At 45.5% G+C, this 21079-nt stretch overlaps 1 protein-coding gene across 1 annotated transcript; it reads right to left on the bottom strand.

Annotated features, from left to right (window-relative positions):
• Positions 1–15617: 15617 nt before the first annotated feature.
• Positions 15618–20999, bottom strand: SLC35E3 (solute carrier family 35 member E3). The gene is made up of 5 exons (XM_042872595.1): positions 20580–20999; positions 20374–20484; positions 18541–18699; positions 18292–18374; positions 15618–17869 (listed from the first exon to the last, which is right to left on the bottom strand). Exons 1-5 carry the CDS (start codon positions 20967–20969, stop codon positions 17683–17685), a joined length of 930 nt encoding a protein of 309 aa, XP_042728529.1. The 5' UTR covers positions 20970–20999; the 3' UTR covers positions 15618–17682.
• Between the last annotated feature and the right edge of the window lie 80 nt (positions 21000–21079).

Below are 21079 nucleotides of genomic sequence, written 5' to 3'. Positions count from 1 at the left end.
CTACGGTGAGTAGATTTAATGCTGAGTGCTGCATCTCGTCCTTATGTGGCAGACAAGCAATGTACATACATAATGTATTTTACTGAACTGAAAAAAAGAGTATTTCATAAAATGAATTGCAGAACAGCCTGGGTTGGAAGGGACCTCAAGGATCATCAAGTTCCAACCCCCCTGCTGCAGACAGGGTTACCAGGCACTAGATCAAGTACTAGATCAGATTGCCCAAGGTCCCACCTAGCCTGGCCTTAAACACCTCCAGGGATGGGGCATCAGGCACTTCTGAAGACATATCACATTACTGAACCATCTTTTAAACATGACATCATTTTGCTCAAGGTGTGTGGTAATAAAGATTTTTTTATATTAGCATTACATTTTCTACATAAATATAGCCCAAGATATATTGAACTGGTGGCTATTATTTTGTTTCTCCACTTCTCCTCCAACAAGCATCTCATGACCGGTGTATTTGTGATCAGGTTGTGATTCTTTAAGGAACAACTTTTCTTACCACTCTATTAACAGCTGAGACGGGGAAAAAAGAAAAGCAGTTTCTGTCTAGAATTGTTATCTGGCTCCAAGGTCAACCTTGCCTCTTTTCTCAAACAGACTAATCTCGAGGAAGGAGAGGCTTAAGTAGGTAAAATATGCTGTTTATGCTTTGCTAGAGAGATAATGCTATTTTCTGACTTGTAATGCTGCACCACTTTTGTCGCATTTGTCACTAATACAGCAGATGCTGTTTCACCAACATGCACAATTATTTTCTTACACCTGATAGTTCTGGACAAGTATAACTAAAAGTTTTATGAAGGGTGAGTAATAAGCCTGTATAGTGGTGAGAACTGACTTCCCCACTATGACAAGGTCCTAAAAAGACAAGAAAAGAAAGGGTCTACAATAAGACCCCATATGCCACAGGTTTTCAATATCTCTGTAATTTATTTCTAATGTTACAGATAGTATCTGGAGCAGCTGTAGTTAACTGAAGATACCCACTTCACATCACTGGTAGCTAACATACTACGACATCCATATCAGTATAAATTCAGGTTCTACATACAGATGTTTCATCATGTAATGCTTGCAAACTAAATCATTTTTTTCTGAGTTGGATCCGGTCTACCTATAAGCACATTTCCCAGAGGAAAGATGGGTTGCTGTGCTGCAGGGATGCCCAACTCATAAGAATAGATGAGCCATAAAAAACTTCAGTTTCAGATTTTTATTCCTCATCCCAGTTGATTTATTTTTCCAACATGTCCTGACTCTTTCCTCATGTACTGCCTAGACAACACTCAGCGTATGCCTGAAATGGCCTGACATTCCCACAAGATGGTCAGAGGCACAGGTGGTCAGGTTTCTTCAGTTCTGCTCTGTAACCCATTTGCTGCTGCTTGGCTATCAGCTGGGCTAACCTCTTGTGCCATCCTTCAACTGCTCCCAGGCCAAAACAAAAAAAAAATTCTGGAGCTTCTGCTGATGGGTCCTTTCTTAGCATCTCTGTTAGTGTGCCAGGAACCTGTGATCTGACTGTCAGACACTGCAAGGGAAAGGACAGAGGAGAAAGGATGCTGAGATGGTGCCTGCAGCAAGGCTCACTGCAGGGCTGCCTGCCACAGCCACGACCCTGCGTGCCGCTCAGTGGGTCCACGCACGGCTGTGTAAATATCAGAGAAAGAATTCTGTTGTTTTCTTTCCTGACATTCCTGTTCTCTTGTATAAGAAAAAGCACACGTAGGAAACATGGTTTAGAGAACTCACCCTAAGTCTTGCTAAGCCAAGACCTGTACTGGTACAGAGGTCAGTCAGTACCATCAGAAACTTTGTGCTACAAAATGACATCCAAATTTTGTGCAAATGAAAAGGAGATGCAGCCTTCTGTGGGGTAATTTTGAACACAGTAATGCAAAGTGGAAATCAAGGGGAAGGCTCAGCAGCTGGGAGAACACAGACAGCACGGTCAGTGCTCTTGCAGCTGTTAAGCAGGGAAGGCTATGCTGTATTTTGCTGTTAAACAGGAGCTGTGCCAGATACAACCTTCCACATTTTGAAAACCGTAGCCTTACTTCAGGGGGACTGACAAAGGCAGTGCCAAGCAGAAGGTTTTTCTGACAGCTGGTCAGGAGCTCTCACTCCCTGCAGCCAGGCAGCACGGCTCTTGTGAGCACCAAAAGCAAGCAGCCCCAAAAACACCTGGAGCTGAACCAAGGCCACATCAGAAGACAGCAGGTTTTGGTTTTGCTTTTGTTTACTCGAAATACACATTCCTCCATGCTTTTGGGAGACCTGCATAGCGTCTGACTGCCTGCCCAAATCTGATTCTTGTTTGGTAGCAGCTCAGTCAGCCTGAAGCAAAACTAAACAGAACAGTAATGTATCCTGTCAAAAACTGGCAAAATTATAAACCCATTATCTGCAACTTCTACTGAGCGGTGCCCAATGTCTAATGTGGAATGCAACTTTTTATTCTTCTATTTTTCTCTCTCTAGTATTCAGCTCAGTCCTCCCTTTTGAAAGGAGCTCGTGGAGTGATTCTGGAGAACAGAAAAGAAGAAGCCTAGGAAGGAGTTCTGTCTCCCAGCAGCTTTGGTGACAGCTATCACTGAGTGATAGAATAAATCCATTTTTTCTCCTACTCTTGTTAACCAGGGGTGAAGTACACGGCTGGGATGTGACCACGTCCTGCTCTCCCAACTTGTAGCTGTGAAAATTGATCAATGCAGTGACCTCTCTCTCTGTGGGACTTGTTTGCTTCTAATTACATCAGAGAAAGCCCCGTTTAAGCAGATTAGGACGGCGCCAGTTGAGTTTAGAAGTGTTTCATTAATTCGGTTCCACGGTCATTCTGATGTCAGCCTGTTCAGGGAGTCACCCAGAAGGCTGCATACGGAGCTCGTGTGAAAGATGGATGCTTTCAGGAGCTCCCAAGGAGCCCCGCAGTGCATCCACGTTCTGAAATGTTCTCAGGGGAGCCTCGCTCCAGGAAAGGCTGCCAACAAAGTGGGCAGAACAAGCGCCGTCTGCTCGAGGTGCCGCGCACGGGCAGAGCCATACAGACAGACAGAACTCTGGCTGGGGATGAGGTCAGCCTGACAGTGCTGTTTTAGTCAGGCTGCAGTTTGGGTTGGGGGGGGGAATTATAAACGGATCCTAACTGCCTGGCCGTGATTCCAACTGCTCGTTGCTAACAACAGAGGCCCGCGGGGCGTTACATTACATGACACAAGCAGCTCCTTAACCAGGCCCTGCATTGTGGTCTGGCCGTGGATCTCCTACCGTTGTCCAAGCCCCGCTGATGTATTTGTCCACATGTCTCCTGCCTGCTCTCCTTCTTGCTTTCGAGCTGTGTATTACACAAGAAATAGTAGTCTTTATTTTAGAACTTAACATTGCTGTAACTCCCTCCCTTGCAGACCTGGTTGTGTTCTGCTCCACAGTGTCGTGTTTGGTTGGTGCAGCCCTTTCGCTGTATGATTTTACATTGCACACAATGAGCTACCCATTTCTGAAGAAGCCTCTGCATTTCCCTTCTGCTAACGATAGATGTGGCATGTGAATTACAAAGTCACCATTCTCCTGGTATCAGACTGATCTCTGCTTTTGAAAGCATTGCTTTACAAATACAACTCTTAACATACATGGAGTGAAACAATACCAGCAGTTAGCCAAGTCGTTGGGAGCACGTTACTGAAAGCCTTACCCACCCTAGGGCAGATTCCTATTGAAATCTTGAAGGTTAATGTGAGTAATCTCACTCAGGAGTCCCTAGCCATCACAAACCGGCTACCTTATGAATCTACAGAGCGTATTCCAACGCCTACGCTGGAAATGGGTTTATTGAGATAAGTTTGCTCTGAACTTGTTTGAGATTAGGACTCCTCCAGACCAGGCATGGATGCATAGATATCCTGAAATAAAATGTTGTACCCAGCTTAGTCATCCTTTTGAAGCGTCACCTTGCTTTCCTGGCTATCAAACCTACATCTTTTTTTATCTATATTCAGGTGTATCCTGATGAAATGTCACCTCACCATCTAATTGCTACAACTACTTGTTGCTTAGCAAGAAGAGAAGTTTTTTATGTTGTCCAGTTGTCTGCCAGTGAATGAATACCTGCTTTAGCACAAACATGAAACAACCACATCTAAGTAAGGAACACTGTCAGGCCACAGAAGTACAAAGGCTCTCTCTGGGCTGATGGAGCAGTACCATCACCACAGGGTGTGAGAGAAGGGTTCTGCAGTTCTGCTAGGAAGGAGCTCTTCCAGTGCTAGTTCAATCATTTCAGTGTCTGTAGTGGTATGGACTCTTCTGACTGATGTTTTGTTCACCTTGTGAAACTAGCAATCTAAATCTGCAGATGTCCTGGAACATCCTGAATCACAGTCAGAAAATCAACCTGAACTCCAGCAGAGACCCAAACCAAGAAGATGGCAATTTATGGATTGCTAATAGTAAGCTTGTGAGCTTGCACACAAGCAAAAAAATGCATTGCTTTCTTTGTCAACAAGCAAACTATCATGTAATTCTTTGTCCAGACAGTGGTTATTCCAGTCTTGCCCTTTTCCCTTCAAAATGGCGTCTATTTGATTTGAAAGACACAGAAAAAGGTAGGCTTTCTACATCTAGAGTCAGCATAAATACAAAAATGACAAGAGGGGAGAGTACAAAATAAATTCAGTGATGAATCCCAGACAATTATGGACAAACTTGCACCAAGTTTTCCCTTTGCCTCGTTGGCAAAGTAGGCTGTGATACAGCGCTTTGTACCCCGGGCATCTTGAGCTTTGCACAGGAAGCAGGGTATACTGGAGAGGCAGTCTTCCTGAAGCACACTGTCTTTTATTCTTTAAATTTGCAAACCATAATGAACATGCAGTAAAGTACTGTTATTATTAATAATGATTGTTATTGTGTTTCCAGTGGTGTATTAACATTCTGATCAAAAGAAAGACCTGAAAAGGAAGAGAATGTACATAGAACTTATTCAACTGCCCCAATATTCATACAACCTTGTTATCATGTAGTTGCACTTTCACCCTGAGTGATCCTTTCCCAAATTTCTTCTGGCAAAGGGTTTATATTTCTGAAGTCTCTTAGAATTTGCATCTTTCATTTTTATTTATGGCTGATGACGCGGTTTACTTCCTGCATCCTACACGTACTTGGATCTTCACAAAGAACATAACTAATCATCTTGCTCTCTCTTTGCCAAAACCTGCCAGGATTGTCTAAGTGCATTATCAACACGGTGTCATCAGGTTAGTGAATGTTAAAGATGTGATACAAAGATTTATTTGCTGATGTTCTTAATGGGTCTGTTTGGGACCTCTTCCTTCCATCTGTCCTCAGGGTTTGTCCCTTGCCACTAAAACATGGAAAGCACCTATTTAGCCTTCACTTGAATGTCATTTGTATCCATTTCCCATTCTGCAGCTGCTCACACCACATCTCAGAGTTCCTTTTTCCTATTCAGGTGTTTGCTAAGAAAGGGCCTGGGAAGCAGGGACTGAACCTCATCTCCCAGAATTAAGGAACCATGACTGGTGAGGAAGAACAAACCAGGAAATACTTTTGTTCTATAACAGAACATGCAAATGTCCCTGAAGATCTACAGGTTTCTGCAAAAATTATTTCTCCTTCAACAGCAATCTAACTCAGAATAAAACCATTTTTCTGTTGGAAATGTATGAGGCCATGTGTGAGGGGATAAGCATGGTACCCAGGCCTTTCAGCTACAACTGCAGGGAAATGAGGTGGCCAAGAATACAGCTGGGTGTTCCTGGGAGGCCTTCTGAAACCTTCATAAACACAGTTCTGTTATTGCAGCCTGGATGATTAATCTGCTCGTGCCAACCGGGGTGACAAAGCCTTGGTATATGACAGTTACAGACTTCTACTGAATCACGGGGGAAGCTCTTGTATATGTTTTCCACCCTCAAAGCTGCAGTGAGAAACTAAGCAGGATTTGCGCATTCTGGAGATCAAGTGATCTTTTATGTACACCTCAGAGTTTCTCCACTTGCCTCCTTTGGTGCCTCTCTCATTACTTGCATATTCTTTGTCTCTTTGTCCCCTATATTTTGGTAGTATTTTCACAGTCTGTTTAAATATATGCCCTCTCAACCCTTAAAAAGTAGTTTCATACCAAGAGCTTGTAAGCTGATTTACTCTCATGCAAGACTAACTCTTGCATGTCCTCATTTCTCTAGTTACGTCTGAAAACGTTTCTACAATTGGATTAACTCAGAAGTACAATGCAGGAGGGTTTATTCTTTTTTTACTGTTTTAATGTCCATATATTTGACACCTTGCCTTTATTTATTTATTTTTTTTACTGTGGAGTCTTCACAGCTCCTGTCTGAAAGTCACCTGGTGCTGGCTGCCAGTGTGTTGTATGTTTTAGCCCAGGGAGGTCTCTGATGAGCCCAGCTGTGCTAGAGAAACTTGAACAAGACGGGTAGTAGTTGAAGGGGACTTGGTTTTGTTCCAGAATAAGTTTTTGGTTCTGACTAAATATGAAACAGGAAAATGAAGGGGAATCCCCACCCTTGCAGTTCTACAAATTGAAACCTCTTTCTAAAGGACAGGATAACATCCACAGTGTTTATCAGCAAGGCAAGGTTTGCAGGGAAAGAGGATATACAAATCCAGCTGGTATATGCATTTCTGAAGGGTGTCATTAAGGTTGTTTTTCTGCCGTCTCCCCTGGCTACATTAGCTGATCTAACAGCGCTCTATTTACAAAGCTCGCCTCACTTAGCCTTAGAACATGCAGACTTTCGAAGTTTTGTCCGGAATGGCTTGTGAGTGATTCTGCCATCTGGTGGAGAAAGGTTGTTCTTTTTTTTTTCTCCATTTTAAACACGCAAAGAAAGGCTCTTGGAAATAAATGCAGAAAACTTTCACAAACCCGCTGATGCCACTGTAAAAGCAGGACACGAACTGAGCTCTGCAAAAGAAAAACTCACAATGAATATCTGTTCTATGCTTTGTTTTAGTCTATTAAAGGCTTAATTTCTCAATTCTCTCTTGCCTTCCAGAGCAAACACGTCCATGGACATTTTGGTATTCTTTCACTCAGCTGATTTCACAGAGTCTGTCTCAACACCCAGATTAGATCAGCCATCTCATTATTTTTATCTATGGTAGCTTTGATTCTGTGAACTTTTCCTTGGCAGATCCTTCTGCCTTTCTTGTGTATCAGGAGAGATATGCAGGCACTGGATTTTGACTTTTGACCCATCTTACTTATCTTAAAATCACGTCATTTAGAAACGAGCCAAGGCCAGACGGCACAGCATGAGAGAACATTCTGAGAGAAATGGACCATGGTAGTGCTACTCATGAGGGAAAAGTTCCAAACCTGCCTCTGGATCTGAGAGAGATTCCTACATCATGACCAGCTTGGTTGTCAGAAGACAAGCCACAGTTACCTTGCATAGACAAAATAAGCCTCAAACACATTCAGAAATGCAGTGCAGTAATGTATGTGTGAGTGCACATAAGTGGCTTTCTACACCAACAAACAGTATCTAGAAGATTCATGAGAATATTTGCTTTTCTCCAATTTTTACTGAAGAAGGCCTGGTGGAATACGGACCATCCCTTTTGGCAAATACTTTGCCTTTCCTGCTCTTTAACTCTTGCAGTGCAGGAGATGCCACTATAACTAGATAGGGCAAATAGAGCTGCCGGGAACTATTGACTTGGGCTTGTTGTCCCTGATCCCTCATCAGCCACACTATCTGCATGCCACCTCTGCTCATCGTATTTTCAGTTAGCTCAGATCCCTGATGTAGTCCTGAGTAGTTCCACAGTGGCTGGGCCGGGTCACAGCTGGGATGGTGGCAGACAGGTGGGCAGGGAAACGGCAGGATCTGCTTCAGCTAGCTTAGGCGTAGTACTAGTGCTGCCAATATGCAGACAGCTCGATTGACTTCAAAGCATACCACTGCAAAAGGGAGCTGCCCTATTCCCTTCCTCCTCTCCTCACTGCTGGCTGTTGGATTGACACAGCTATCTCCCTTAGTTAAGTGATGCACTGAAAACATGTCCTGAGCTCATTTAACGCTCCACACAATGGTCTTGCCAGGAGCTGTGAATTCCCAGCCAAGTTTTTCTGGGAGCTGGCTTTGGCTCATTTGACCACAGAGCCATCTGATTCAACAGCAGGCTGTTTACTTTTATTTGCCGCCAGTCAGCTTGCTTTACCATGCAGTCAGATAGGCATGAGACATCACCAGGAACAAGCAGCTGGAAGCAGAGACCAGGAGATGGAAATGGGCCCCAGGAATAATCCCTTCTAAAGGCAGAGAGTCATTGAGTGGTCTTTCCCTTATCACCTCACTGCACTCTGGGTGTCCTGCCACTACCTGTGGTAACAGTCACTGGGGCTGATAATCCCTGCGGTATCTCATGAGATTGAACCAAATTCCCAGAAGTTGCCCTCAAGTGCTGTGTAAGGAGAAGACTACATGCTGCCCTACCCACCTATTCCTGTGTTGCAAGGAAGCTGAAAGCTTTCTTTGCAAGGAATGTTGGGCTGATTATACCTGCAAAGACACTTCTGATGGGAATTTGCAGACTGTTGTGTTTTATAGCTCACTCTGTACTTCAAGCTAAACCTGTTCTCTTCTCTGAGAGCTTCTTTGGCAGTGCACATCCTGACATCCAGAGAGCACGTCTCAGCTGTGTGTTTTGCATTTCACTTGCGCAGCTGCTTAAGAGAGTTTTCTTACTGATAGCAAATGCATACATATTACTGCAGCAACTTAACAAGAGCGAGAAGGGAGGATCTCTCATCACGCAGCTAAATCTTTGCATTGCCTTCAAAGCTTTCTCCCCACACAATTCCAAAATTATGATCTTGATATTTCTTTGCCTAGTAGCAGGCAAGATTTGCTGTTGTTAATATAGCTTTGATCAAGCAGCTCGAGCAAGTAAAGCTGTTCCAGTTCCAGACATCACTTCCCTCTGCTGATTCCTCTCTTAGCAAAGCTTACCGCCCCCACAGCACACTACAGGGCGGGATCACTGCCCACATCCCAGTGGGCTCAGATCACAGTCTGGCATGCTAAGCTCTTGCTCAAGTGGCTGCATCCAGATGAAACTATGGCACTGGCACACATTCCTCCGTGCTGACGTGGATGGGAAAGGACAATGGTCTCTAGGAGAGGAGAAGCCACAAGCAGCTGGGGAGCAGTAGTCACACATCACTGTCCACTTGGTCCACGCAGCCATATAACTATTTTAAAGAAGACCAAAACTATAACTCCAATAAGACTAAGAAAACTTTATAGTGTTCTCTATACTATGCACGGATATCAGCCCTCCATTTTTGCTAGGTTTTCTTTCTAGTTTTCAACACAAGTGGAGCCTCTCAGAGCCCACTATCTATTGCTTCCTCCCCTGCTACAACCCAATCACAGCAAACCACTTTTGCAGAAGTCTGTCCCAAAGTTTATTTCATTTGTTCATAGCCCCAAGATGTTAAATTCAGCTAGTAAGTAAGGATATCATATCCTAATGTAATGTATTTAAGTATCCTTGTATATATTGATTTGACTATTTTTAAAAGGAAACCTCCAAGTGCAGGGGACTGCTTATCTTGCTTTTACAGGGTTCTGAAAACACTGAGAATACTGAACTATAAGAGATTTAAATCCCAGCTTGCCCAGGGACAAGTAACAGCAAGTAGAAATTAACCAACCTTTGACAGGAATACCTCACTGACTTCCTGCTTATGTGACACAATGTGAACTATTATAGGCTGTCACATGAGTAAAGCTGTCTTCAGGGAAGGAAAAGCAGCTGATGCAACACAGACTTGTTCTGCTAAAAGGAGCAGGCTGAAAACCAGGACCAGCATCAAAATGCCTCATGCAATGTTGAGGTCTGAATGACAACCAAATACAACTGGTTCTGTAATCTCACACCTAGTTCTGCAGCACCAAAGCACTGCAGGTGCTGAGCAATGCATGCTCCATCACTCTCCCCACTACACATGCGCTGTGCCATCAGCTGGACCACCTGGGGCTGCAGGTTAGAGCATGGCCCAGGATTTGCTTAGGGTATGACAATGACCTGTCCACCCCTAATAAAGGCAAACTATCCATGAATCAGAATAGCCCTTAGGGGGAACTTTTGCTTGGATTGTTTGTAAACAAGTCTCCTGCATCTCTCCCTACTTTTATATTTATAACATGCAAACCAAAGTCTTGTGCAATGTGAAGAAGTGGGTCTCCAGAAAATGACACTAGCAGAAAAGCATGGGAATATTGTTTATCCTAATCAGAAGGGTCATCTTGCATTTAGAAAAGTGGGAAGATGTTTTCAGAAATATCATTGCCTAAAACACATGTGACCTCTGCTGTTGGTTTCTCCTTTTAGCTGGATTAACAGAGCCAGCATTAGCCTAACCATCACAACAAATATATTTAACAGGCAAACCAGCCTGGACTCCAGAAGACCCTAACATCCCTTTGTGCTCCTTGGACAGCAGCATTTTATCTTATGACAGCTGATATTCTAAGGCACAGTGGGCTTCTCCCACTCAGCTAGGGGATGGAAACATACACATCTGTACATAAACTACATCTTAATAAAAGCTTTTCCGATGCAACTGCAGCGTACTGTAAAACAAAACCTATCCAGTCCCTGCATTTAGCTACTCAACAACAGAAAAAAAAACAGTGCTTTTCCCCCCAGAGAGAAAGAGAGTAAGAAAGTGAAAAAGAAAAAAATATTACAGAGTAAGGAAGCAGCACAAGGACTCTGCCTCACTGTTAAACAGCATAGCTCATTGATTTGGAGACCAGAAAAATGTCAAACTTGTCAACTATGCAGCTTCACTTCTGGAAAGGCTGAGCACATACCGTTCTCCATTAAGTACAACAGAAAGGGAAGAAGTTGACCCCAACAGATCCAGCCCTGTTATTCAAAATCCTAATGGTGGAGTTAGGTACCTAAACTTAGACTCTATACTCATAAACTTGCCAACATTCCTATATGTATAGTGTATCCATACGCTGTAAACTTCATTCAGTTACCTATTAATCCAATCTTGTTTTCTCTTTGTTATTATTTCTTTTTAAACACACAGTCACTCCTGTTCTGGGCATGCCAGGGCTGCGATAGCTCTGTGTGCTCCACCCAACCAGGGCAGCTCCTTTAAACAAACTTGTCTCTCAGCCTCACCTTTAAAGAAGAAAAAAAATACAACTGTTTTCTGTGCCAACGTCATTAAAAATACGTTCTCACATTGAACTTCAACCAGAGATCTCCTCCCTGTGTTTCCTGGATGTGACACAGCCGTTTAGAGGTCTAAAAATAAACCTGGCCATTCCGAAACACTGCCAGCCTGCATGTGTATCCTGTATTTATATGAGCTATGAATACAATTTCTGTCTCAATTGCCAAATTCCCTAGAAGATGGCATAGCTACACTTCATACAAAAGGGCAGACTGCAACAAGAAAGGGAGTTTTCTTATGCGCCTCCTAAAAGGAAATGGCAAAGGCTGCATTTTGAAAAGATGGGTAATTGCCTTTCAACACTACCAATGAGAAGGGAATGCATTCGACTTTTGTTAGTTTCAGTTGTACCACAGATTGCAGCAATGACCCTCTGGGGTGGATCCCCTACAGCAGAGCTGACTGGACACTGAGTATGTTTTATTCCCCAGAAAAGATCCTTCAGCCATCAGAGGAAGATAACAGCAAGACCCAAGTCAGCCAGATGAAGGTAGAAACAGAAACGCAGCAAGACAATCACAGAACTGTAGGGGTTGGAAGGGACCTCCAGAGATCATCGAGTCCAACCCCCCTGCCAAAGCAGGTTCCCTACAGCAGGTCGCACAGGTCGGCATCCAGGCAGCTCTTGAACATCTCCAGAGAAGGAGACTCCACCACCTCCCTGGGCAGCCTGTTCCAGTGCTCCGTCACCTCACTGTAAAGAAGTTCTTGCGCACATTTGTGCAGAACTTCCTGTGCTGCAGTTTCTGGCCGTTTCCCCTTGTCCTGTCTCCACACACTGCTGAAAACAGTCTGGCCTCACTACTCTGCCCCCCACACCTTAGATATTTATAGACCTGGATCAGGTCCCCTCTCAGCCTTCTTTTCTCAAGGCTGAACAGACCCAGTTCACTCAGCCTTTCCTCATAGGAGAGATGCTCCAGGCCCTTCACCATCTTCGTGGCCCTCCGCTGGACTCTTTCCAAGAGATCCCTGTCTTTTTTGTACTGGGGAGCCCAGAACTGGACGCAGTACTCCAGATGAGGTCTTACCAGGGCAGAGTAGAGGGGGAGGATCACCTCCTTTGACCTGCTGGCCACACTCTTTTTTAATGCACCCCAGGATGCCATTGGCCCTCTTGGCCACAAGGGCACACTGCTGGTTCATGGCCAACCTGTCGTCCACCAGGACACCCAGGTTCCTCTCTGCAGAGCTCCCCTCCAGCAGCTCATCCCCCAACCTGTACTGGTGCATGCAATTATTCCTCCCCAGATACAAGATTCTACACTTGCTTTTGTTAAACCTCATCTGGTTTCTTTCTGCCCAGCTCTCCAGCCTGTCCAGGTCTTGCTGAATGGCAACACAGCCTTCAGGCATGTCAGCCAATCCTCCCAACTTCGTATCATCAGCAAACTTGCTGAGGGTGGCCACTATCTCCTCATCAAGGTCATTGATGAAGATGTTGAACAAGACCAGACCCAGCACAGACCCCTGAGGAACACCACTGGTTACAGGTCTCCAACCAGACTCTGCACCATCGACGACAACCCTCTGTGCTCTGCCAGTCAGCCAGTTCTCAACCCACCTCACTGTCCACTCATCTATCCCACACTTCCTCAGCTTTGTTATAAGGACGTCATGAGGGACAGTATCAAAAGCCTTGCTGAAACCAAGGTAGACTACATCCACTGCTCTCCCCCCATCCGCCCAGCCAGAGACAACATCATAGAAGGCTACCAGGTTGGTCAAGCATGTCAGACAAGCTAATAGGGAAACAAGATGTTTTCGTTGGACCAGTGAACGAGGCTGAAAACAGAGGGCAGCTCTCAGGCACACAAACTGTCTTCTGTACTCACAGCACCACCGAGCGAGCAGGAGGTGGAATAATAGCTCCCTTCTCAGGAAGGTTATCCACATCTGCAGGAAGAGCCTGGCAAAGATTTGATACTGACTGAATCCAGCTATTTATTTCTTTTTTGCACGGCATCCATGCATTCAATTATTATTAACAGCTCGTTTAAGCTCAGGTTGTCAACTACTACAGCATAGCAAGAATTCATACAACTCAATTTTCGCAACACCCATCAGGAGGTAAACCGACAGCTCTCCCTTGTGCTTAGCATGGATCTGTCTGGTGAAATGACTCTATGTATTACAGTAGGATTTCTCACTACCCAAGATGGTATTGGCTCCCGTTGATGGCTTTTCACTTCATGTTCTATTCCTTCTCTATCGTTGCAGCAACTGAGCTACCAAATGGAAGGCTGAGATTGCTATCAAAGTACCAGCAGGAGGAGAACCTGTCTGCAACAGAAATGCGGTGCTTCTTTGTATCTACATGACAATACTGGAGGGGCTAACAGAACTGCATGGTCCCAGTTAGAGTGAGGTTTTGCAAAACAAAGGGTATCTTCACCACTTACCCACTCTAATTCTCCTTTACTCCCCGTTCCTCTTTTGTTTCTAATTAAACAAGGAAGTTGGGTTATGAATGGCTACCAAAAAAATGTTGAGAGGCAAAAAAAAAACAAAAACAAAACTCAGACGCCCTAGGTCTGTAAACCAAAATACACTTCTTTCGAAATCCAGGTGAAATAACCGACTGCACACCAGGGAGCAGAACAGACATCCTGGGAGAAAAATCTTAAAACAAAAGGTAAATTGAGGGCTTGTTCTCTGAATTCCCTTAAACTGCAAGTCCCACGTTTGTTGTCAAATCCCAAGAAGATACAAAGTTCTCTCACCTATCAGAGCAAGTCTGCTTTTTCCCTTCTCGAGAAGGCTGCTGAATTGCAGGATGTTTATAAATCACTGCTAAAGTTAAGGACAGCATGCCAGTCTTTGGTAGCACGGTACTGCTCAGGAGCAAGTCTCTTCTCAGCAGCTCAACCCTATAAATGCAAACAGCCTATTAAGAGAGCCAACATTTCCTTCTGATAGATTTTGCAGATAATGCAAACTAGACATTGGTTAGACATTACCTGTACTCCAAAATGCTATAACACAGTCTTCTGAATCTCCTATTACATAGGGCACTACTTTCAAAAAAAGTTTATTAATATGGGCAGCCCAAACAAGGTTTTCAGGCTGCTTTAGCTGTTGCTGGGCATTCATTTCATGGAATGAGACAGAGAAAGGATGCATTCCTGCTGAATTGAAGCTCTGTCTTGAAGGTGGATTTCCTGGAGAACAAACCAGCCTTTGATAGGTTTAGCAGCAGCACACCACCCTCCTTCAACCTCATGCCTGAAAGAGAAGCTGCTCACCCAGCAACAGGAAAACTCTGGCACGGTGCCTCCCAGAGCCTGCAGGAACACACACAAAACCAGATGCAAAATCTGTCAGAAAAGTGCTGAGTTATCAAAGCTAGTGCTAACACCAAGCTTTGTACTGAGAATCTGTCCGTTGGTGAAGGCACATTTCCTATTGCTTTGGGGAAAATGAGAAAACTTGGCATCTGCAGTATTTGCAGGGACAGGGTTAGTGAGCAGAGATAAAATATGAGTCACTGGTAGGGTAAGCTAATTGGAGTCATCTGTATCTGCTCTCATTTTCAAATGCCACCCTCGTATCTAAGCTAGTTTTTCCCCTCCATCTATAGTTAGTGTAGCTTTTTAAAAGAGAAGAACATTAACCTATGCAGCAAAGCACCTGATAAGACCAAGGTGCAACTTGTATCTACAGGTTAGTCTTCTGTAGAACATAAAAACAAAAGCAGAAAGTAAATACCACGGTTTGTACAGTATGGCTTCAAACGTGAAGGCACGCAGAGGGTGACACTACACATTGTTAATGATGCCAAACTCTGGTTTCTCTTTGATGAAAGTCAAAACTGAATTAAATACATATAATTAGCAGGAAAACAAAGCAGTAAAAACCAGAGCAAGCATCTCTCCCCCTGGATAAGTACCAGTGATTTTTCTGCACCATTCTTCACGAGCACCATCCAGAGAGCATAGGGCCATTTCTGCAGTGGGATGAGGATGAAGCCTGAGCAGTCAGGAAAACACAGACAGTATCTCCAGAAAGAGAACCTCTGCACTGGGGATCTTTGTGCAGGACAGAAAGGAAGAGAGGACATGCAGGGACTGGGCATTCAGAAAGGATTTGGGGGGGATGCTGAGAAGGGGGTGAATAAAAGCACGCAGGCAGCCTGTATGTGTGCAAGCACGTGCATACATATGTGTGTGGTCCACGATCTTGCACAGGGAGGGGAGGCACACAGCCCTTCTCATGTGCCATGAGCTCAGCCCCAAAACATGCAAATTCCCCTTAAGTTACTCAGACAGAAACCCAAGCAATACTATTTTGTTTTACACACTCTGAAAGCACAGATGGTTCAAGCAGGAGATGAGAAAAACGAGGACAGTTCTCCTCAATATGCAGGGATCAGTCAAGCGTTAAAAAATTTATTTCCACCTTACACATGGCATCCAAAGAAACAATACATATAAAGAGATCACTTACCCAGCAATTACACAAGCTTCCCACAGTTAACATTTTGAATTATATGGCAAAAGTAGTTCAAGATACTTTATTAGTTAGGGACAATAGGTACATCTCACGGGAGAGTTCCTGAACATACGGAAACAATCACGTCACATAGGTGACTGACTTCACTGACATGTCCCACAATCAGTCTGTATTAGTAAAGTTCCATTTTACACAATACCACTCGCTTTCTCCTGTGGATCTGCTCCTGTCCCTACAGAGTCTTTTGTCTTTGCAGGCATTTTGTTCTGTTCATTCTGCCACTTTATGTGTACATCAGTCCCATCTCACACGCTGCTGTCATACAGACTTCTAATTCAGTCGCCGTTCCCAAACTGTAGGAATCTTTATGGCCTGTCTACATTTTAGAAGAACTTGTGCACAGCACAAATTAATGCAAATGGCTTTCTCAGAGCACTTACTGAAAGATGTGCATCTAGAGACTGTCCTGAACACCTCTCTCAGCAGTCGAGGCTCCATTTTAAAACTAATTATAGAATTACAAAAACGTATACAAAAATTTATCCTTGGACCAGAACAATGTCTAAGAAAGAGTAGAGGTGTAAAGTTATCCAGGTATTTCTAACTCTGAAATGTTACAGAGTGTTGCAGTGCAATTCAGGTTACACAGAGTAATATTTCTTTCTAAAATGGAGAACTGTGTAACAGAATAAGTAATTTCTACTCTTCAGAAGATGTATGTTGTTTCTTACACAAAGACCTAGCTCCTAGGAATGACATATTTTTGTCCACAGTTGTAAACGTCCATACCTGTTTGTGTTCATGTAATTCCCCTCTTTAAATCTGCTAGAGGTAGATGAAGACGAAATAAAGCCCAAGATGTAAGAAGATACTGCAAATCAATTCTAACCTCACAAATCTAGAGAACATATGCTTTCACCAGATTTACTGAGCGCATTTATTTTTTATGTCGTATTTAAAATAGAACAGTACTCAACTTCTTCCTCCCATGCTGTCACATCAGCGCTTGGTACTGGCACAAAGTCGTTGGCAAAGCGTTCCTGAATTAGCACAGAGCCACCAATCCCAAATCACGCCCTCCAGCCGCATCAGTGCGCTTCAGGGCCCGCATCCCCAGGCTGCATCTCACCGCGCTCAGTGACCCTTCTCCATGTTCCTCCACGGGTATTCTGAGCACGGCTGCTCACCTGCATGTGCTGCAAAGCATTTGGCGACCACCACGAAATCAGGGATCCTAGCAGGCTCGCCATCTCACCTCAAGCCTTGTTTTGGCAAAGAGAAAGTCATGAAGCGGTATTTTCTAAAAACACTAATGAATGAGCTGACTCCCTGACAGGTTAGAAGAAAAACTGAAGATAGCTGTTTAGATCTCTCTTCATGTTTATCTACAGCTTGGCCTGGGGCTTCAAGTTTTCCAGCGTCTCCCCTCATTTGTCAGCGCATTCAAGTCAAGCATACAAGAAATAGGAATGAGCTCAGAGCCCTCTTTACAACAACAAAACGTGGGAGATTTCCTCTCTGTCACCTACCAGACAAAAGGGAGGAAGCATCGCCAGGAGCCAGAACATGTGCATTACAGTGCCTCCAAGTTTCTTCAGATCACAATACAGGCATGATCGCAAATGTGACATTATTTCTCTGTCTCATAACAGCAGCCACCACCATCTCATTTGGTATGCAAAAAATACAATGATTGCAGTAACATTTCCACAGCAATTTGAAGCGTGCCAGGTTCTTTGTTAAGTTACCACTTAAATGTAATGAAAACGATCGGACAGAGTGAGATAGGAGAACCCTGACATTTCACATCATTCAGTTTGTTTGCTTTAGTTACAGAATAACCATCCTGGCAGTAAAATTAAAGCCACCGTTCTAAATGAATGAGGCAATTCTGTGCATTCTAGAATCAATGCAGATTTAAGTACTCGTTGTCCCTCACAACATAACATTACTAAGCCCCAGAAAGCCCTGCTTTATGGACGCTGAACCAATTTACTCTTACTGCTTTCCTGCTCGCTAAGCTTGAAGTGCGTGTAGGCTAAGATGCCAAACAACGTGCACAGAATGCCAAGGCCTTGGTTAACAGACAGGGGGTCCTTAAACAAGAGGCACCCTCCCAGCAGGGTGATGCAGAACTTGAAGTGTCCGAACATGTTGTATCTAAGCACCTGTTAAGGATTACACAAAATCACACTGGCATTTGCAGTTAACAGAGAACGTTTAGGAATTTGGTTAGCTGTGCTCAGGGCACACAAAGGTGTATCACATTCAACTCATGTAGGATCACCATCCCTGGAGGTGTTAAAGAGACATTTAGAGGTGGCACTTCAGGCCATGGTTTAGTGGGAATGGTAGTGATGGGTTGATGGTTGGACTTGATGATCTTAGAGGTCTTTTCTGACCATAACAATCCTACAGTTCTATGAATTAAGCTAAAAAAAAAGGAATGTGCTTTCCCAGCTTTATCATATAAGAGAAAGCAGGCAGGTCACAAGCCGGTTTTCCCACAGTAAATCAATCCAAATGAATGCTAGCATAATTGATATGGAAACAGGAAAGGCAACTACTGTTACAAAGGATACGTGACAGGCGATGTGTTCCCAATGATCCAGTAAATGGACAAGTTTACCATAAAGGCTATCACACCAGACAGCAGTACCATTATCTGTGGATTAATGCACACAGTCAGCAACCCCACATACTTCTGACCACCTCTAGATACCTGTAGTTCCTTTACTTTCAGATACAACATATCAGGAAAGAGGAACACATCAAGAACAAAAATAAAACAGTTTCGTGTCAGTACAGACAAAAGTGGATGAAAGCCTTACCACGGCAGAAAGCGTCCAGGGCCCAAATATGCCCCCTTCTCCAAAGACTGGTTCAAAGAAGGGAATGATGAACAGCAGCATGGCCAAGGACATGGGTGCCTGATAGTACAGCAACTGCATGGAGTTTACCTGCAATTCATGCTGCTTTGCTCCGACCCACTAAGACCAAAAGAGAAGGCTGTTAAACATCAGGAAAACAACCCACAATTTGAGCAGAAGCAAACCACCTGCTAGCACAGAGGGCGTCTCATCTCACACGGACAACACCATTTAGACAGACTGGTGAGTGCTACCATCCACCTTTGCCAAACCAGATATTTGTCTTTTGTGACTACAAGCACATGGAGCACAGCCACGTGAGAAGAAATTTGCCTTCTGAGTCTACCTAGCCCTGAAGACACTCAGACAAGCTCAGACAGGATGGGGCTCTGAGCAACCTAGTCTAGTTGTAGGTGTCTCTGTTCACTGCAGGAGAATTGGACTAGATAACCTTTAAGGGTCCCTACCAACTTGAACGATTCTGTGATTCTATGAAAGGGAACACAGTGAGACCCCTCTCAGCCAAACGCCTGGCACCTCAGCCTTCTCTTCCTTCCTGACAGGAAGAGTTACACTTCATGATAATGAAAAAGGAACAGAGCTGGGAAGAAAGCACTAGCTCCCCTTTGCTCATGGCAAATTCAAGATCCTGCCTATGAAAGAGGCACCTTGGTCAGGGCAGAGTTGCAGTACTGCAAGGGCTGCCTCCTACACTACATTCTGGATATATAAACATGCTTGCATGTATATTGCCTTCTAAACTGCTGCCTCTTTGAACGCAGCACAACTTATGCTCATTTCCAAAGTGATACATTTACTTCCACAGACAAAAATGGTGCTGTTTGTTGCCAGGAATATTTCTAAAGCTACATTAAAATATTTGACTACCAAACATGGTGACCTTTCCTCCTTTCACATCTCATTAGTTGGCAACATGAATTCCAATTACATTTGCTATTAAAAAAATAAATCCTCAGGTACCATCACTTCCCCAGCCACCTGAAGCCACTCTCCAGCATCTCTCTCTCCCATTCTGCCCCAAACAGGACAAACCACCACTGTCTGTCATCTCACATTCCAGAGCACTCTGTGCCTACTGCAATCAAAGGGGCTCAAGTTGAGACATCATCTCATTAGCAGTACGGGGGCTGCTTTTAGAACTGTGGCAGACTGATGTGTTGAAAAACAGCAGCGGAAAGGGCTGAGCCACTCTGTGTTCTTCTACCACAACTGAGTAGAAGGTTACACTGGGCATTATCACAGAATATCCTGAATCTGAAGGGTCCTGTAAGGAGTCCAGCTCCTCATGGGAACACCCAAAATCACAACTCCAGCACTCGGGGCCGTGCCCACTGCCCTGGGCAGCCCGTGCCATACCACCGCATTGTGGTGAAGAACCCCAACCCAGCTGCCCTCCCCTCACACAGCTCCATGCCGTTCCCTCGGGCCCTGTCGCTGTCACACAGAGCAGAGCTCAGCGCTGCCCTCCGCTCCCTGTGAGGAGCTGCAGCCGCCATCAGGCCTCCCTCAGCTCCTCTGCTCGGCGCTAAGCACACACAGGGACCTCAGCCTCGCCCTCCCGACCCTTCTCTATCTCCGTAGCCCCAGCGCAGCCCCTGCGGGAACCACGGAAGGATGCTGACGGTGCGTCAGCAGATCAAGGACACTCCGCAGCTGCCGGCAGCGAGAGCCGACCGCCGGGCACCCCGCGCGGCACTGCCCGCTCCGCTCCGAGGGGCGCGGCCTCTCCCGCAGCGCAGCCCGCCCGCGCCCCCCGGCCCCGTCGGTACCGACCACTTGATAGAGAGAGGTGACCAGGACGCCCAGCGTGGCGAACACCGTGCCGAGGGCGCTGAACTTCACATCGTAGTAGGAGTTGAGGAAGACGCCGAGCGTGATGGGCACCTGCGGGACGGAGAGGCGTCGTGGGGCGGCGGCGTTGGCTCGGCGCGGCCCCAGCCCCGCGCATCCCCCGCTCCCCCCACCCCCCCCGCCCTCACCAGGGTGAGCTTGATGCGGAGCGGGAAGCTCTTGCCGTAGGCCAGGCTCTGGATGAGCACGATGACCGGCGTGGTCATGGCCTTGGCCAGCTGATAGGTGCCGATGGTGTTGCTCTGCAGCGAGAGGTTGGTGAAGACGACGAAGCCGCAGAAGCTGAGCGCCAGCGGCAGCACCTGGGCGGCCCGCAGGCTCTTGGGGGCGAAGGCGCCGAGCGCCTGGCAGAGGTAGAGGCCGAGCCAGGTAATGGCGAAGTGCACCAGCGTCAGGCTGAGGTTGGGGAAGCCCAGCCGCACGTACAGCCACTTGTTCAAGAAGACGATGCAGATGGAAGCGGCCAGGTTCACCAGCAGCCCCGCCGCCAGCCTCCCCTGCGCCGGCACCCAGCCCATGCCGCCGGTACGGCACGGCACGGCACGGCACCGCACCGCACCGCACCGCACCGCACGGGACGGCACGCCGCGCCCCGCGGGGCGGCAGCCCCTCACGGCCCCTCACGGCT

This window comes from Lagopus leucura, unplaced genomic scaffold, assembly GCF_019238085.1.
Source record: "Lagopus leucura isolate 7727_CA_CO unplaced genomic scaffold, USGS_WTPT01 Super-Scaffold_100008, whole genome shotgun sequence".
Classification (NCBI taxonomy): Eukaryota; Metazoa; Chordata; class Aves; order Galliformes; family Phasianidae; genus Lagopus; species Lagopus leucura.
The sequence above is the reverse complement of the archived record's forward strand: the minus strand, read 5'-3'. Positions and strand labels throughout refer to the sequence as shown.